Here is a 20,473-nt window from a genome sequence, read left to right as displayed (position 1 = left end):
TCTGTAGTTCTCAAAGCATATTAGTTACTCTCTTTTGAACATTCAGAAGATATGTTTTCTGACCCAGACCCAAGAACCCTGAGAATCATGCCTTATGATCTGGGATCATATAGATTATACCTGGGATCAGATCTATTCAGTTCCAGGATGAATTGGACCCCAGTCGTATAATAATAATATATTATATAATAATAGTGTATAATAATAGCACCTTGCCAATCAAGGGGTCAGCAGGGGTCAGGACTGGGAGAGGGTTAGGGTATAGAAGGTAGCCAAGAATAAAGCCCTTCAGATACAAATTCTTCTAAATAGAGTCTCTTGGATGAGTGCATGGGATACCCATCAAGTCAGAATTTGGGGCACTCTCAGTGACTTGTAGGCTACAGAACTGGAAAAGGTCTTAGCACCCGACATAAAGTGCTCTTCTGCAAACATTCAAATGCTACATAAATACTAGCTATTGTTATAACTGTTATTGTCATTACATATATGGACTAACTAGTCCAACTCCATTTTACACCCCGAGAATCCGAGGCTCAGACAAAGAACTTTTCTCATACAGGTAAAAGGTAGCAGAGTCAAAAGTAGACATTTGATCCCCTGACTTTTCCACCACCCACTCCCACGGTGCTGGCCCTTTTATCCCATTGAGCTTTGATTCTGTCCATAATGAGGGTGGGTGTCAGATCCCAGTCAGCTCTGAGAGCTACCTTCTCCTCTGGATTTGAGAGTGGATCCAGACCCACTAAGCAAGAACATAAGTAGAGAAGTAGAGTGAATATCATTTACCTGTAGGTGATGTGTTTCTGCCTCCACTTCTGCCCCGTCAGTGCATAGCGCTTGTTCCTGCGCCGGCGGCTCAGGTGGGGGTGATCAGGGACACCACAGCGAGGCTTCTTCATCCACCTGGGCAGAAAAAACATACACTTACAACACTGGCCAGAGTTTTTAAGAAAAAGGCACCAAAGGCAAGGCTGGAGGGGCCTTAGAAATCATTAGGAAAGGCAGTGCCATGTAGTGGACAGAAAATCTAGATTTGAGTGGTATAAATGATAGAGCACTGGGACGTGGGATACCAGGAGCCCTGGGTTCAAATCTCCATGTCAGATACTTTAGAGCAAGTCTTAGTTTCTTCATTTGTAACAAGATGGCTTTGGACTCAGTGGTCTCTAGGGTCCCTTCCAGCTACAAATCTATGCTCTTATCATATCTAAGTCCCAGTTGTGCCACTTATAACTTATGGGCATCTATTTGTACATGTATAACTTTTTGATGCTAGGGATTTGGACAGAGAGGTGGTCTAATGGAATCATTCTTTGGACATTTACCACCTTTGGGACCTCGGTCAAAGCAGTAAATCTCTTTCAGCTCTGGTTTCCTCATTTATAAAATGTAGATAATAGCACATGCCATAGAGAGCTCTTCTGCAAATGTTCAAATGCTACATAAATACTAGCTGTCATTATTGTTGTTATTACATGTATTTGTATCATTGGTGCCTAAGACAGTGCTTGGCATACAGTAGGTATCTAATTATTGTTGGCTTATTGACTGATTGATGGTCATCCTCTTGGATGAGATTCTCAAGTTTCCCAGTGTCCAGATCTGTAAAATGGAAACAATTATACCTGCTCAGCCTCCACTACAGGGCTTTTAGGGAACAGAAATGAAATAATGGATGTAAAGGGTTTCATAACTGTAATTGTAAACTGTTACTGTATTTAATATTATGGAGGAAGAAAATGAGGTAGGACCAATTTGCCCAAAGATACACAGTAAGTTAAATAGCAAAGCCTAGACCAGCATAACTCTTTCCTGTCTTGCAGAAAAACTTGTAGCTCATCTGGTTCCCATAGCTCAGCATGGTTTTCCAGGTCCTGTTCTAAAGGGAGGAGAGATTCTCCTTCCTTGCCTTTTCCTACCATGCTGCCCATACAAGTAGCGCTGTGCATAGGACCAGAGTATATAGGCAGTCTGGGATTGCTTTTAAGTTGTTACTGATACAACTAATCTGGTACAGGTAGGAAGGGCCAGCCAACTAGATAAATGGACAGTCTATGCTTTAAGTGGTGGTGGTAGTGGGAGTTGTCATGGAATCTGGAGTCTGGCCTTCAGGAACTCAAGTTTTATCACCTCACCCAGGGAGATCACTCAGGGTTCTGGAGAATAGACTTCCACTAACCAACCCCACAAGACTAATTAATAAACTAGATGGCAGCATATTAACTTATGCTGAGAAGTATTCCTGCCTGGCTCAAGTTCCAATTCCACCTAAATGCTCAGGGTTCTTCCTCTGGTGGGTTAGTCCACTCAGGAGACCCAATTATAAGAGTCAGAAGGTTACATGGCAAGTAGAGAATGAGAACAGAGAGAGCTGACTATTCTTAAGGGAAATTTCCATCCAGTTGTACGGTCTTCCTCCACTCTAGGGACACTATTTGCCTAAGAAACTGATATGGGGAAACTACAATTAAGTGGCTCAGGCTCAGCAAATTAAGCACCAAGGCTGGAACCAGGAAAACCTGAGTTTAAATGAAGTCTCAGAGACTTGCTAAGACCCCTCAGGACAAGTCACTTACCTCTGCCTCAGTTTCCTCAACTTTAAAATAATAATAATAGCACCTATTTCCTAGGATTATTGCAAGGATCAAGTAAGATCACATTTATATAGTACTTAGCAGGGTGGTTGGCATATGGTAAACACTTAATAAATGCTTATTTCCTTCTTTCCTTCCTTCCTTCTTTCTTTTTATTTCTTTCCTTTCCCTTCTTCCTTCCCTTTCATTCCTTCCTTCTTTCCTTTCTTTTCCTTTTTTTCTTTTTCCCCCTTCCTACCTCCCACCCTTCCTTTCTTTCATGCATGAAAGAAGATTAGTTTAAAAAAAAAAAAGGGAGATGGGTGATAAGTGTTGTATGTGAGAAACAGGATGAAGGTCCATCTGTCTAGACCAGAGTTCTGAAAAGGGAGCTTACAACTAAATAGTGAAGGATTCCCCGAATCACTTCATCAAGGTAAGAATCTTGTAAAAAAGGAATTTGAGGAAGCTGTGATAACTTCCATTGTATCATGGCTTGCCTCAGTCATGACACTATAAGGCTGTGCTGGTTTATACCCAGTTCTATCCATTGGAGGTTGGACATGGGCTCTAATTTGAGAAAATACCTAGCAATTCTTTTTAAAATAATTATAACGTGATTTACCAATGCTTGTTGTTTATAGATCTCAGATATTTCCAAGCATGTCCCCTAATCCCCAACAGACCAGTCTTTATAACAAAAACACTTAGGCAAAACTATCTGATATATATTATTGATCTGTTCTTATAGTGCATGCAACATTCAATATCCTCAATGCCCCATCTCTCTACAGAAAGAAAGGCAATGTTCTCCCAGAACAAGAGTGTCATTAGGATTGTTTTCTTTTCAGTGTCATTTTTGTTTCCATTATTTCAGAAAGCATTTGAACTCTGATCTTCCTTACTCCAGATCCAGCGCTCTATCACCTATCTGCCCTAAATACTCTTTACCTCTGCTTCTTAGAATCCCTGGCTTCCTTCTAAACTCAGCTCAAACATCACTTTCTCTCTACAGAAATACTTTCCTCATCTCACCCTTCTATCCCAGCTTTTAGTGAGTCTTCCCTAACTTTCTCCTTCCTCTCCAAATTACCTCGTATTTACCCTGTAAACATTTTATATGCACTTACATACATATAGATTGTCTACCCGGGTATAATGTAAGTTCCTCTAAAATAGGAATTGTTTCAGACTATCTCGGTATCCCCAGCACTGAGCACAGTGCCTAGCACATAGAAGATGCTTAATAAATACTTGCTGATTGATTGATACCTTCATTAGGTCAACAGAACTTCAACAAATTCCAAGTTGATTTCTACATATGGCTAACTTTATCCAGACCCATATCTATGGGTCTGTTTCAGAGGATGACACTTTTGAGCTAATATGCCTTCCATGTGTTTGTGACTCCATAGTCAGTGAGTCAGTCAATAAAGCATAGTAGAAGCTTAATAACACACTTTGACTGAGTGTGCTCAGTGACCTGAGCATCTGTCTAAGACTATAAATTTATAGATGAGTTTCTGATGATAGTGGCATGGAGGAGGAAAAGGGAATAAGCATTTATATGGCACCTGCTATGGGTAACCTGCACTGTGGTATGCACTTTTTGCAAATATCATATTATTTGATTTTCCCAATAACTTTGGCAGATAGATGCTATTATTATCCCCATTTTATAGTTAAGGAAACTGAAACAAAAGGGTGAAGTGGCTTGCTTGGGGGAGGGGGTGGGGTCACATCTGAACTCAGGTGTTCCTGATTTTAAGCCAAGAACTCTATCTACCAGCTGCTTTTGTGGCTGAAGTTCTCCACACCAGAAATTTCTTATACTAATGAAAACACAGGACTAAATGAAAAATTAAAAAGAAAAATATTTACTGTATCTCATAGAATTACTATGGGGGTACCCTTTGATATAGCACTGTCTCTATTAGACCTGTATCCCAAAAAGATCATAAAAAAGGGAAAAGGCCCACATGTGCAATAATGTTTGTAGCAGCTTCTTTTTTGAAGGAACTGGAAACTGAGTGGATACCCATCAGTTGGGGAATGGCTGAATGAGTTGTGATATATGAATGTTATGGAATATTATTGTTCTATAAGAAACAATCAATAGGATGATTTCAGGGAGGCCTGGAGAGACTTACCCGAATTAATGCTGAGTGAAGTGATTAGAACCAAGAGAACATGGTACACAGCAACAAGCAGATTATACAATGATCAATTCTAATGGACATGGCTCTTTCCAACAATGAGATGATTCAGGCCAGTTCCAATGGACTGGTGATCGAGAAAGCCATCTGCATCCAGAGAGAACTATGGGGACTGAGTGTAGATCACAACAGTATTTTCATTTTTTGATTGTTGTTTGCTTGCACTTTTCTCTTCCTTGACCTAATTTTTCTTGTGCAGCATGATAATTGTGGAATTATGTATAGAAGAATTGCACATGTTTAACATATATTCAATTACTTGCCGTCTAGGGGAGGAATGGGGAAAAGGGAAGGAAAAAAGTGGAACACAAGGTTTTGCAAGGGTGAATGTTGAAAATTATCTATGAATGTGTTTTGAAAATAAAAAGCTTTATATAAAAATTATATATATATGTATATGTATACACATACATATACATATATAAAAAGGATTACTGTGGGGGAAATGTTTTTTTAAATATAGGCCTTAGATTGTTAGTCAAGCTCTCCTATCAATCCTGAGCTTCTTCCAACCCTACATTGATCTAAGTGTAACTTTGAAATGCTTCTCTGTGCCTCTGTTCCCTCATCTGCAAAATGAAGAGAATGCTCAGCCTTCACCTTCTCCTACATCCCCAAAGACACCAGAAAGAAAACTGATGATTGACAGACAGATAAATGGGAAATGGTTTCCTCTCTACCCAGATCATCCCCTCGGCCTCCTCCCACCATCTGACTGCCCTTAGCTGAACCCCAGCCAATGTGCCTGTGTCTTTCTGGAACAGAGAAGAAATTAAGGCCAGGTGGTCCCTCAGCAGTGGCCGTCTCCCTGCCATGTAATGCTCTGCTGTGCTGCACTGTACCAGGACTCAAAATAGCCCCAGCTTTTCTAAGGCAGCCTCAGTCGATTCAGGCTTATGCTCAGTGATAGAATGTTAGAGTTGGAAGGGGTCTTTGAGAGCATTTACTCCACCTCTTTTACTTTATGGAGAAATAGGTTCTCAGAGAAAGGAAATGACCTAATCTCACTGATAGCACTGAGAGATGGAACTCAGTACTCCTGACTTCACTCTCTTAATTCAACAAGCTTCTATCAAGTACCTACTAAGTTTCAAATTCTGTATTAAGCATTGGGGAGATAAAGACAAAAGTAAAACTATCACTGCCCTCAAAGAGCCTACATTTTACCAAGGGGAAATGCTATTTATTTACATAAAACTTATTTATTATATTTACATGTGAAATAAATTCAAGAACAGCTAGTTAGCACAGTAGATACCTGGAATCAGGAGAAATCAAATCCAACCCAGATACTTAACACTTCCTAGTTCTGTGAACCTGGACAAGTCATCTAATCCAAATTGCTTGTCAAATAAATAAATAAAAATTAAAATAATTAATTAACTCAAAGAGATTTGTGGAGAAAATATTATTAATAGGGAAGATCTGGTGGAGGGTCTTACAGGAGATGGGACTCGAGTTGAACATTAAAGGGAGGTAGGTTCTAAGAAGAGGTAAAGAAGAGCAATCCTGGTCTGAGAGATGGCTAATACAAAACCATGGTTGTAGGAGATAAAATGTCTCAGGCTAGATATGTATGCTTTCACAGGGCTGTCCCTTCTCTAGATAGAGAAAGCTGTGTTTTTTCTTCCCTGAGCCAGGAAGGACCCTCAAAATCAAGGTGCTGAGAAGCCTATAACAGAAGCTTAAAGTCTTATAGGAATGGTAGTTTCAAAAGAGATAATAGTCCCTGAAAATGTAGCTTCTACTTTTGCTGGGATCACCAAAAGAAGGAGCAGGTGTAATCACTGGATGTCAGGAGACTTGGATTAGTGTCCTGGCTCTGCCACTTAATACTAGTGTGACACCAGGTACATCACTGCAGCCTCCAGTTTACTTGTCTTTAAAATGAAGCTAATAATACTCTGAGCTGTGAACCTCCCACAATTATTCTGAGGATCAAGTAAGATCAAGGATGCAAAACACTACATAAATGACAGCAACTCATTATATTAATACTAGAACAGAATAAATTATGTGCTACCTGTGTGTGACATTGCACAAGTCACTTCCCTTCCTGAATCCCATTTTCTTCATCTTAAAAAACAAAGGAAAAAATTGGATCCCTGCCCTCATGGAACTTACAGTCAGTCTGTTGGGGGGAATAAAAAATAGCATTATATTCAAGAATATATGATAGAGTCACTAGGGGCTTACAGAACAAAATCTATTGGATGATCTCTAAGTTCCCTCTTACCTCTAAATAGAATTGAGTACATAAAGTATTGATTTTGTTATATGTTATAATAAACAAATATTAAATATATTCATAGTTGCAGTAGCTTCAAACAGTTGATTCCCTAATAGACAGCATGGCTACTCCTGTCTTTTGCTCTAGTAAATAGATCTGATAATAGGAGAAATTCTCTTGTTAAGGATTCATGTGGATCATTCATTCATACTTTCAATAATTCATTCATTCAATAAATATTTGATGAGGGTTTATCACAGGACCTGGCACATAGTAAGCACTTAATCAATGCTTCCTGATCAGCTGATTACCTAGAAGTTGGCCTAGGCCACATGAGGAGATGGATAAGAATAAGAAAGAAGTCTTGGTCTCACAGAAGTCATGGTTGAATGGGGGGCAAAAGAACCCATTAGGTGGGTCTGAGGATAAAAGCAGGAAGAATTCAAAAAAGGGAAAACGTAATGTGGATTGGGGGAGTCATGGAAGACTTCACAGAGGAGACAGAATTTGGGCTAAGTCAATGAATTTGAAAGATTTCAGTGACTGGAAGGGGTAAAGAAGAGGGAATGAATCAGAGGGCAGGAAAGAAGGCCCTTGAGACCCCAACGAAGGAGCAGGCATGGAATGAAAGAACAGCAGGAAGGAAAAACATGGAAAGCTTCTTGTCTTGTCATGTTCAGAGGAAAGACTGAAAAGCTAAGGGACACAATGTCCCATGGGAATCTTACTCGATTGTTGTCTGATCCAACACTCCTGTGACAGGAATCCCATAAAACTGCTGCATAGTGGTGACCGCTGACTGCAAGACCTTCCCTGAGGGCATCGAGGGTACCCGGGCATCATAGGGAAGCAGATAGCCGTAAGACTTTAACCAGCTCTGTAAAAAAGGAGAGACAGATGGAGATGAAGGAGACAGATCAAGAAAGTGGGAAAGACGGGGAGAGGAAAGAACAGATACAGGCAGAAAGATCCTGGGGGAAGGGGGCAGAGAGGAGAGCAAATGAAGAGAGAGACAGACATATATACTATGCAATTATGCAATATTTATATATGTATTATGTGTGTGTGTATGTGTGAAAAATGACAGAGACAGAAAGACAAGGACAGAGACATCAAGAACACACGACCAGTTAGGATCTGGAAGGTCTGACTTCCTTGAAAACTGTAAGCTTTTTAAACTGAGACTGAATGACTCCATATTACAAAGATTATTGTATAGACTTGGACTGGAAAATGCCATCTGTATCCAGAAAGAGAACTATGGAGACTGAATATGAATTGAAATATAATATTTTCACCTTTTTTGTTTGCTTGCTTTTTCTTTTTCATGGTTTTTTTTCCCTTTTGGTCTGATTTTTCTTGCACAACATGACAAACATGGAAAGATGTTTAAAAGAATTGCACTTATTTAACCAGTATCAGATTTCTAGCTGTCCTGATTGGGAAGGGGAGATAAGGAAGGGAAGGAGAAAAATTTGGGACACAAAGTTTTAGAAAAACAAATGTTGAAAACTATCTTTACATATATTTGGAAATAAATACTATTAAAGTTTTTTAAAGTTATTGTAAAGATTTCTTTCCATTCCAAGATCTTATGATTCTAAATGTGACTTTAAAAAAGAATGTAATGCATGTATCTTTAGGTTCCAGGTAGAAAAACTATTACTGACTGGAGCTTCAGACAGACCACTAAGCACAATGTTTTAGTTCCAGACTGGTTAGGAGAAATAATCATCTACTGGGATGGGGAGAGTACAAGGATGGCGGATGGGGTAGTGGGGTACTCAGAAAAAAAAATCTTAAAATCATTGGCACAAAGTCCATGAATCAAAATTTATATACTTTACTCCTGGGAATACCTTAATCCTTCATTCATGGCTCAATAATTCTAATTTTACACACAATTCTAACAAATTAAGTTTGTTGCATATTTGATTTTCTAACCCACAGGAATTTAGAAGTGGGATGGGAGTGTGGAGGGAACTTTTAGAAACAAGACATAGTCTTATCTAGACAGATAGAATAGGAGGGAGAGAATACGAAAACTATTAGGGGGAAAAAAGACCCAAGAATTCCCAAAACATAGCAACCTTAAGTTAATCATTACAGGAGCAGTTACCCAAGTCAGCCTCACTAGATTCTGTCCTAACAATCCTAGCTATCATCATGGTTGCAAATGCTTTGTGCTTTTATTAAGAAGGGAATACTGGTATGATCCATAATAGAAAGCTTTCTACCCCCCAACTAGCTAAAATAAAAGATCTGGTACTTAAAGGGGTAAATCCTCATCTATTTGAAAGGGCTCTCCAGATGACTCATACCTAAAAGGCCCTAGAGAGTCCTAGCATTCTGTTCTTTAAGTCCAATACATTCTGTTCTCTAAGAATTATTTTACTAATTTATACAACCTGACAATTGTGCAATCTGACAGGGAATCCAATGATTGTAATGTATATAAAGCACTCTGCAGATTTTGAAGTACTTAATGATTGAGTTGTTCTTATTGACTGAATGATGATCTATTTGAACAGCATTAGTGACCAAGTGGAGATAATTTAATTTATTTTTAATTATGTTGAATATACATAATTTGGGGACCTGTATTCCTCTTTTCAATCCTTCTCTGATTTTGGCCCCCAGCTTACTCTCTCAACTATCTTAATGACTTTAGTATCTGAATTCATGATCCTCTTTTCCATCCCATCCTCTGCAATCATGGTGAGAGGCTAGAATATTCATGCTGATAGCCCCTCACTAAAGGCCAAACTTCACAATCCCTTAATCTCCTCAATCCAATGATATTACCTCCAGCCTGCTTCAACCATGTTCTAATGTCAATGTATTAATTTACACTAATGACCCCTCACCACTTTCCAGAACTGTGACAAATCCAAGATACAGACCTTTGAAATTCCATTCTTACCTCCTTCATGGGGGAGAGCCAGAGCAAGACAAGTAGAAAGGAAATAGAACATCATATAAGCAAGAGTAAGATGGCCAGTTGGTTAGATTATAGAGTTCATGGAGAAGAGCAATGTATAATTGATTGATTAATAATACTCCTTATTACATTCCTCCTTCCATTTACCTTCTCCTTTTGCTCCCAACCATACCCTAAGTCCAAATGCTTAGAGGATCTAACCTATTACACAATACAGAGGCCCTCTAACATGAGCTCTCTTTGCTTTCTTCCTCCATTTTTTGACTTATTGGCATTTTCATTCATTCCCTTCTCCTTCATTCTGATTACAGAAGTGAGGCTCCTGCTCCTCTGTAAAGATAATTCCTCTCCTGAGATCTTTCTCCAATGGTCCTGAGGAGCTATAGCTATAGCTATAGAAGGGAGCTATAGCTTCCCTCCTCCTCCTCCTCCTCCCTCTTTACTGTTAAATAATTTGAAAATTGCTTACACAGAGTGCCTTCTCTTTCACATTAGTGATATCCTCTCTTCGAATCCTTGCTAATAATTTTTGTCCACTCACTATTTTATTGACTGTTCTCTACTGTAACTGTTCAATACCTGTTCCTTCCCTGCCTCCCTACCCTCTCTGTAACCAGTTGATGTAATATTTCTCAGAAGTCTGCTCCTCTCCCTCTTCTCTTCTCTCTCTATTGCACTTTTTTGGTCATTTCATTTTCTCTAAAGGTTTTACTTCTTTGTAATTAACTTATAGATCTCTATTGCTAGCCTTTACCTCTCTTCTTAGTTCCAGATATGTATTTCCAAGTACCACAACTCCATCTGAACATCTCACATGGCCAAATTCAACATATGTGTGTTCATTATCATCATCCCTACATTTCTTCCCTTCTATGGCATCACAATTTATCCAGGTATCCCATATTTGCAATCTTGTGTTGATTTTTAACTCTTTCTCTCTCTTCTCACATCCAATCAATTACCACATTCTGTAGACTCCAACTCCACAGTCTCTCTCACATCTGTCCCTTCCTCTTTGTTCTTAATACCATCTTCTCAGTATAGGTTGATTTTACCTGCTAGGATTAATGAATTAGCTAACTGGTCTTCTTTCTTTATTCCACTTCCACTTCCACTTGCTCCTCCCTCCTCCAATCTATCTTTTATTAAAGATACTAGGCCCATTTTTGATTTTCTTCCCGAGTTATTTTTACCTTCTGAATCCAATTCTCCCTGTGCAACAAGAGAACTGTTCAGTTCTGCAAACATATATTGTATCTAGGATATACTGCAACATATCTAACATATATAGGACTGCTTGCCATCTTGGGGAGGGGGTGTAGGGAGGGAGGGGAAAAATCGAAACATAAGCGAGTGCAAGGGATAATGTTGTAAAAAATTACCCTGGCATGGATTCTGTCAATATAAAGTTATTATTAAATAAAATAAAATTTAAAAAAAAAATAAAGATACTAGGCTAAAGATACCAGATATCAAAAGCTACAAGAATAAATTTCTCCCTTTGCTAATGGTCACTCCTGTGCTCAAAAATCTCCAATCTCTCCTTATTACCCATCAAATAATATTCAAAGTTCTCTGACTGGCATTCAGAGTCCCCCATGACCGGGTGCAAACCTACCTTTGCAGCTTTATCTTATATTACCACCCTCTAGCATACTGCTAGAGCAGTATACTGCTCTGTAAACAGTACACATTTAATAGTTAGTTATTTTAATTTCTTTCTAATTATATTTTGTGGAATATAAATTATGACAATTCCTACCAAGGTTCCTAATACCAACCTATGATAAGACTATATGTCTCTATTTTGATGACTAGCCCAGTTATGTCTGCTTACCAGAAGGCCAGTCAGCAAAAGATAAACTTCTTTGGTCAAAGAAACTTATGAAGATCATCTACTGAGATGTGAAAGGGTTGGCATCTGAAACCACACTAATGAAACCAGAAATCCTATTAGAACCTTGGATCATAATTCTAGAGCTGAGAAAGATCTCAGAGAGATCTCATCTACTCCACCCTCCCATTTTACAGATAAGAATAATGGAGTTCAGAGAGGGTAGGTATCTCATCCATGGTCCTAGAGGTAAAGGGGCAGAGCCAGGATTATTTATAAGATTTAAATATCTCTTTTGGCTACTAAATAAAATTAAATTGATAATATATCTAAACAACTTGTAGGATGATTCATTTATTCCTATACATTTTGTTGTTATTGTTTAGAACTTTATTAATCTGTTTAGGTATGACAATAGTTACTATCCATGGATGATTTATTCTGTAAGGTGTTCTATGAATTGCCATCTCTCTTGGCTCCTATCCATAGCTTTTGGGGATAGCAATGGATTTGGATTAAGCAGACCTAAGTTGGAATCCCAATTACTTGTGTGGACAAGAGCAAGTCATTTAATTTCTCTGAAGCTTTGTCTCCTTATTGGTAAAATGGGAGTGATACTTGCTACTTATCTCACTGCATTATTGTGAGGCAAGCACTTTGTAAGTCTTCAAGGATTGTAGAGACAATAACTATCAACTTCATCTTCATCATCATTATCACCCTGCTAAACAATAGCATCGGTAATTATTAAACACTAGTATTGCTTGTCTGATATGATAAACATGCAGGGGTCTCTCTGCTAAGAGGTGCTTAAATTCTAATAAAACTACGTTCTAATAGAAATTGTAAGTGTAGACCTTGGGGACTTAAAATTTATACTGTATATATGCACCCAGGTGCATTCACTCACACACATACAATTTACTACTGGGGAGGCACTTGGGAACTGTATAGAGCAGTAAACTATTATGTTTTGTAATTAAGATTGTTTCTAGCAAAACCCAGCAAAGGAAAACAACCCCACTTCACAGCCAGAATCAGAAGGCCAATTTAGATTTAGCTAGAAGGGCCATCTAGTTCATCTCTTTATTTTTATAGTTAAGGATAGTAAAAACCTGTAGAGTTTAAGTGTCTTGCTTAAAATCACACAGAAAGTAAATGGCAGAGCAAAAATTCAAAACCAGGTCCTCTGATTCCAAATTCAGCATTCTTTCCATTACACCATAGATAGTGTGTCATTTACATGGTGCTTTGAGATTTACAATGCTCTACAAAAATCAACTCATTTGAGCTATACTAGAGCCTTGGAAAGAAGTCAGGAATTATTAACCTAATTTTACAAGGGAGGAAACTGAGGCTAAGAAGTGATTTGCCCAAAGGCATATTAGCTAGGAAATTTTAGGGCTGATTCTCAAATTCAGAATGAAAGACTCTAAGCTCAGGGTTCCAATTCGTATTCCACCCTACTGTCTCCTATTCACAAGGGATTTATGGTCTAGTAAGAGAGACAAGGTGTTGTAAATAATGCGAGAGGGGTCCAGATAATATGCTCAGTGGAGTTACTCTGGCCATTCTGCAGGGATTTGAGATCCAATGTGGTATGGGGCATCATAAAATGATGAGGCAGTTGCAAAGGTTTGCAAGAGAAAGGTGTTGAAATGGGGGTGTAAGAGAAGGAGCTGAGAGGAGAGAGAGAATGTTGAGACCTAGAAGGCCCAAGTTAAGAGCATAATTCATGCAGAGATCAGAGGACAGAAGGAGGTGGCAGAGGGAGGCAAGTTGATCACATGACAAAAGAAAGGCAGGATTCCAAAAGACACCCTGTGGACACTTAATCATAGGATTTAGGGCTGAAAAAGATCTTGAAGATCATTTAGCCTAACCTCTTGTGTTTACAGAGGAGGAAGATGAGGCTCAGAAAAAGGGATTATCTTTCCCAAGTTCTTAGCATGCAGCAGTAGAGAGAAGAGTCAAACTTACATCTCTGCATGGATGATCCAATGGCCTTTTAATTGTTTCTTTTAAAATCACATTATATTACTTTTTTCAATAAAAAATTATTTATTTCTAGTTTCCTGTCACCGATATCTCTGAGAGAGGAGAGACAGAGAAAAAAGAGACAGAGAGACAGAAACAGAGACCGAGAGAGAAAAACTTTCCTTATTTTTTCAGTCATAAAGCAGGATTTATGAGTTTTTCCCACTCATGCTTCCAAAATTGGCTACGATTAGGAGATGGATGTATTACATCAGGCCAGAAATGCTTCATGGGTAACAGATGGGTAACAGAACTACTTCAGAAGGGGGGTACCCTTCTTAAACTATTGAAGTTTGAATCCAGGACTGAAGTCCAGATAGGATACTCCAGGGGACTGTACCTAATACCAAAGCTATGGCCAAGACAAAAAGATCAAACCTTTATAACCCATCTTTTCCAAGAAGGGGGACTAAGAATCACAGGATCTTAGATTGAGAGCTAGAAGAAACCTCAGAGACCATATAATTCAATCCCTCAATTCTTACAGATGAGGCGGATACTTAGGGAGATGATGGACATATAAAGTCACCAGACAGTAAAGGACAAATTCAGAATTTGAACCCAAGTAATTTAAGCTACAAAGCTAGTGCTTTTTCCATTATAACATCAGCACAGGATCCAGGCAGACTCTTGGGTTCTGCTTATGAGGCAATACAGGGTGACAGGAAAAGCCCTGAGATAGAAGTCAGGATTTCTAGTCTTAACTTTATTAGAAACTCTCTACATGACCTTGGGCAAGACTTCTCTCCTTGGGGAGGTAATCCTGAAACACAATATGTACAATGTGGAAAATACACAAGATTTCTAATCAGAAGACCTGGATTCAAATCACATCTCTGTTATTTGCTTTCTATGGGAACTTGAGCAAATCACTAGTTCTTTGGGCATCAGTTTTGTCATCTATAAAATGAAGGGATTCTACTAGGTGACTTAAAAGGTCCTTTCCAGCTCTCAGAATCATGTTCTACATTCCAAGGATCTGTCCTACTCTGACATTTGGTGTTTCTTCCACTTCAAATTCTGTGACTATAAGTGTCCATAGCTCATGGCCAGGAGAGAAGGGAGGCAAAAGGGGAAATGGGAAAGGGGGAGGGAAGAGATGAGTGATGGATTCAGACTTGGAAAGGGATCTGAGAGGTCATCCAATCAGACTTCCTTATTTTGACAATGAGAAGGGTAGAGAGGTTAAATGACTTGCCCACAGTCCCACAAAAAGTAAATTTTCAAAGTTAGGATTCAAAGCTGGATTCTCAGACTTCTTATAAACCAGGGCAAAGATTCCCTCTTTGAGAACCTGTGACTGTTTATTGATTAGGCAAGATGCCCATTCACTATTGAAACTGAACACTCACTCAGCAGTAGAAGGAAACAATCTAGGGTTATATTAACATGCACACTTTGTGCAACATAATTCCTTGACCTAACAAAAGTTCCAAGGTTTCATATAGATTCATATTGGAGGTTTTGTTATTAGGGTATGGCTTACCTACCCAAACTCTTCAGGAACAGCCACAGACTGACCTATCAGAGGGAAGTAAAAATCAAGCTCAGTATAAGAATTGTTATAGTCATTTTTCAGTCGTGTATGACTCTACATGACCCCATTTCTGATACTGAAGTAGTTTGCAATTTCCTTCTTCAGCTCATCTTACAAATGAGGAAATTTGAGGCAAACAGGGTTAAGTGACTTGCCCAAGTTCACAGAATTACTAAGTGTTTGAGGTCAGATTTTAATTCAGGAAGATGATTCCAGGCCTGGTGATCTATCCACTGTGCCACCTAGCTGCCCCAATATAGAATTCCTAAATATCATAATCATCCAATAACAAAGGAGGCATGAGCAATCTGTCTTTTTATGCCATAGCTAGATGAACATTAATAGGGATATTAGAGGAGGGATTCATGCTCAGGTGCAAATTAGACCAGACGCACCCTTTGGTTGTTTCCAGCACTGAGAGTCTATGATTCAAAGTCACAATACTTGTTTGTTTCTGACATAACTTTTTTTTCCTTCTTCCTAAATCTTTGATTACAAAAAGAAAGCTCCAGGTCATCCTTAAACTCTGACGTCTAACTTGCGCCAAGCTAGGCTCCCAAGGGGAGCACTAAAATTTCCATAGGGAGAATTCCACTGGGATTTGCACAATATCTTTGGCCTATGTCCATGAGGCCAGAGCAAACACCCTTGCTTGAGTCTGTAGGGAGTTCAGCTGAGGTAATACATGATGGTAGTGAGGATAGGGCCAGGGGAAGGGGGGAGGAAATTTCTTATACAGTAAGCACAAAGGATGTGCTAACTCTTCCTTTAGCTCAAAGTAAAGCCAAAAAAGTGGATCCATTTTCTCCCAAAGAGAGAAGGAGAACACTACTTTCTGCTCTCTTTCCTTCACAGTGACAAATATCAATTGCCAGATAGCCATCATTCATATCTGTTGCCTGAAACTATTAATGGACACAAAAAAAGAATAAGTAAGTCAAAGATGATTTAAACCCCTTTTGTTTCCTCCTTTGATAAATGTGAGTTTGGATTAGATTATTTCCAAGATAGATTTCATATATGATATTCTATGATTATAGATATCAAAGGCATTAGGAATGTAGTTTTAAAAGTATTAGCATTCATCATAATAATTATGAGTGACAATGAGGGGAAACATGGTATAACTGAACAAGCACTGAATTCAGGATCCCCAAGTTCCAACATTGGTTCTCCCATATGATCACAGACAAGTTACAACTCTCTGTGGCTCAGTTCTCTTAACTACACAGAACAGCTAGTACATTTGCCTTGCTTCCTTTATAGAGGTTAGAAGGATCACATGATAAAACTTATGTGAAAATGCTAGCCATAACTGAGTTCCATGCCTCATTCTCTCTCACTTGGACTATTGAAACAGTGTCTTAGCCTTTAGTATCTAAGCTTTTAATACCAAATCATCCTTTACATTACTATTTAAGTCACCTTAAACTATTGATAACTTGCTATGGCCTGCTGAATAAAATTCTAATGCCGTCTTTGGCTTCAAGGATTCCAAAATATGACTATACCCTTCTTAGCTTTATCTTACCACTCTCCATCATGTACTCTACTGCACTCATACTGAATAATTCCCCTGAAAATGTGCCACCATCTCCCACTACCAGACCTGTATGTCTTTTTGCAGATTGTTACCTATGCTTGGAATGTCCTGCAGTCATCTTCAATTATTCCTCAAATGTTGTCTCTTTCCTAAAAGTTTTCCTTATACCCTCCAGACAGAATGAATCTTTCAAGAGTACATAGCAGCAGCTATTTAATTAGATATCTGATAAATTTTGCAAATGGTAAAACACTATACAGATACACTATACTATATAGAGATGTAAGGTATTATCCTTTATACACTTCTGCTAATTAATACTTGAGAAGATATGTAGTATTTTTATTGGAAACTTAAACTGAACCATGACCTAAAAATCAGAACTAGCTGAACTAATTTGCTAAACTCCAAATTGAGTCCAAATATTATTTTAACTGAACTATGAATGAAACCAAAAGTTTTTTTTAAGGAACACTAGGGGATCAGATCAAACTGGAAGCAAGCCTGGATGTTTTCCACCACAAATGAACTGGAAAAAACTGGAACATTTGAATATTCTACGGAGTTGCCCTATAGGGAACAAGATTTCATCTGGTTCAAGCTATTGAAATCAGATGCCAAGATAATTCCTTTTCCTACTATCTTGCGGATAAACATGGATTTTTCACCTAAAACATTTTTGAGTACACTAGTTGAAGCTTCAAAGATCAAAAGAATCACAAATGCAATGGAAAGAGCCTTGAATTTGGAATCAAAGGATCTAAATTTGGGCTACCAGCTTACTACTTATGGCCTTGGGGAAAACACTGACCTTTTTTTAGGTCTCAGTTTCCATAGCTGAAAAAATGTGGATAATCTTATTTGCACTATCTATTTCACAGGGTAATAAGTGAAATGCTTTGCAAAACAGAAGATCTTTGAATCTTCAGATTTGAATATAATTCTTCCTAGAGCTAAAAGACCTCTTAGAAAGAGTCTAATTCAATCTTCTTACCTTGCAAAGGAAGATGCTGGGCACCAGAGAGGGAAAAAGACTTTCCCAACATCATATAGTGTGTCAATGGCAGGATCAGTACTAGAACCTGAGTCTCTTTCTTCCCTGAACAGGGATCTTCCCACTACTCCACATAAATTCAGCATAAATAAAAGAAAATTCACAAAGGGGGAAATGAACCTAGAACTTATGACCTGCAAGAAGTAGTTGAGTTTGAAGACAGAAAGAACTTTAAATTTGGGTAGAAAACCTCCAGACGGTTCAGAACTCCCCTAAATTCTGACTTCCTATTTGGGGAGAATCATCAAGCTCTCCAGCAAACCCGCCTCCAGCTTGTAGATAGATATCCCAGTTATAGAACCTTGGGCTCCACTGGGGAGGGAGAGACCAAGAAAAACAGAGAGGCCAGGAAACTAAAGATGAAAGCCTTCAAGTACATCTCCTTTCTTCTCCAAACCTCTAGTTCCTCTACTCCCCACTTTTCTCTCCCGAGTTTAGACGGTGGTGGCCCTTTTCTCTGTATTCTTATAAGGTTCCCTTTAAAGGAGGCAACGGCTCAGGGATCATTGCCCAGCCCTAACTAGCTCAGTCCAACACCAGGCTGCTCCAGGCGCCGCCTCTGTCCATGGTGCTGAACCAGGAGGCTCCCTCCTGTGCGTCCTGAAGGCGCGCACGCCTAGGTTCCGAGTCCGAACCTTCTTGCCCGAGTCCCCACAGACTCCCTTCCTTTCTCCATCACAGCACTCCGTCCCCACTCGAGACTGAACTCGTAATCTCGACATTTCCGCGAGTCCCAAACCAAGCGCGACCCTGACCCCAATAGATCTCCCCACCACTTGCTACCTTCCTCAACTCGTGACCTGGGCCCCAAAGGCCCTCCCTCAATGGGCCCATGACCATGACCATGTCCGTGTCCGTGTCCGCCACTCTTCACGTGCTCCCGGCGATGCTGAGCCCCGGGGCCAGAACCCCGCCCTGGTCCCCAAGTCCCCTGGGCCTCTCCCAGCGGGTCTAGCAAACAGGGCCCAGGGTCGGACCCCCCCTTCCCGGTCATAGTCCCTTCCTTACAAACCCCACACTTGGATCGCTCGTCCCTCTCCCCCTTTTTTCGGACCCAGCTTGTACGCACCTGGCCCGCAAAGGACGCTTCGTGGGCCGCCCCTGCCCCCGCCGCCGCCGCCTCTTCCCTGGCCCTGGCCCCGGCCCCGGCCCCGGCCCCCGCCGCCGCCCGCACGGCGCCCAACAAACAGCAGAGCGCGGGCAGCCAGCGGCTCCGGCTCCCGCTCCGGCTCCGGCTCCGGCCCGGCCCGAGGGCGCGGCGGCCCCGGCTCCTCAGCATCTCCGCGGCGGCGGTAGCTGCAGCGGCGGGGCCGGGCCGGGGACGGCGGCGGGGCCGGGCTGGGGCGGGGGCGGCGGGGCCCGGCTGCGATGGCGGCGGCTCCGGCCGGGTCCTCCCGCTGCAGCCGCTGCGGAGCCGCCGAGTCACGGCGCCGCGGACACGCGCCCGGCCCTCCCGCCTTCGTCCCCGCTACCGCGGGCGCGTCCTCGCCCCTGCTCCACTCTCCTCCTGGCGCGTTCCCGCTTCTCACCCCAGGCTCAGCCCCACCCCCAGTCAGGCGCGTCTCCGCCCCCCACGGGGCCACTCCGGGGTGACCCGTCTTTAAAACAGGGAGCACTGCTTGGAGAAAGATTAGTAGTCTGTATCCACCAACTCCCTCCACCCCGAGTAAAGTCCGCGAGAATGTCCTGGGGAAGGGGACAGAAGAGATCCTTGGGAAAGAGTCTGAGTGGAGCCCCTAGGGAGGAGAGAGGCATGTGATTGATGCTGGGGATGCAAAAAAAAGATTTGAGACAATCTTTACCCTCAGAGAGCTCACAATTTAGTCTGGAAGATTGCAGAAAGAGGAAAGGGTACTAATATTCCCAGACAGGCTCTACTCAGTGCGGAAGTGATTGTTTACTGACGCTCTAAGAAAAAAAGCTCTTGCTGAGGGCAGAGGCAGTGTGGGAGTTCTTGGAGTCGGTAAGATTTCAGCTGGCCCTGAAAAATCAAATTTAGGTAAATAGAGAGGAGATCAGTGAGATGAGAGCGAAATGAAAACCCCGAAACAGAAATGCTTATGTCTGTTTAGAGTAAAAGAAGGAAAGTGACAAATATGTAAAAGCAATTTGGAGACAGAGGAATGGACGAGATGGTCGCTTATGGCCCCTTGAATGCCATTCATATGAGTTTATATGTTATCCAGTAAACAATGAGGAGTCTTCGAAGCGCTTGCAAGAGGGTGATATGTACTAAGCAATGTTTCATCTATTTCCTATCCAATCCTATACTTTCCTTCCTAGTTGAGTGCCTGCCTCTGTACCCCTGCAATAATAAATATAGGATTTCAGGCTTTACGAGATCCCAAAACAATCTCATCCAATCCACTCATTTTATTTTTCATTTTACAATTATTGATAAAAGTTGTTTTAGCACAACAAACCCCAACACTGCCCTTTTCCTACAAAGTATAAAACCTGAAAATAGTTTAGAGAAAAGAACATGAAAATTAATTGCTGTAGTTC

General features: G+C 40.6%; 1 protein-coding gene across 1 annotated transcript in view; it reads right to left on the bottom strand.

Annotated features, from left to right (window-relative positions):
* Nucleotides 1-19,247, bottom strand: part of MMP24 (matrix metallopeptidase 24) — a 59,415-nt gene extending 40,168 nt beyond the window's left edge. The window contains exons 1-3 of the mRNA XM_051973715.1: nt 19,038-19,247; nt 7,751-7,899; nt 790-906 (exon numbers count right to left, since the gene is read on the bottom strand). Of these exons, the coding sequence (XP_051829675.1) occupies nt 790-906; nt 7,751-7,899; nt 19,038-19,247 (476 nt within the window). The remainder of the gene's footprint in view (nt 1-789; nt 907-7,750; nt 7,900-19,037) is intronic.
* Nucleotides 19,248-20,473: the final 1,226 nt, after the last annotated feature.

Source organism: Antechinus flavipes, chromosome 2, assembly GCF_016432865.1.
Source record: "Antechinus flavipes isolate AdamAnt ecotype Samford, QLD, Australia chromosome 2, AdamAnt_v2, whole genome shotgun sequence".
NCBI lineage: Eukaryota > Metazoa > Chordata > Mammalia > Dasyuromorphia > Dasyuridae > Antechinus > Antechinus flavipes.
This window is presented reverse-complemented; position numbering and strand designations above follow the sequence as displayed.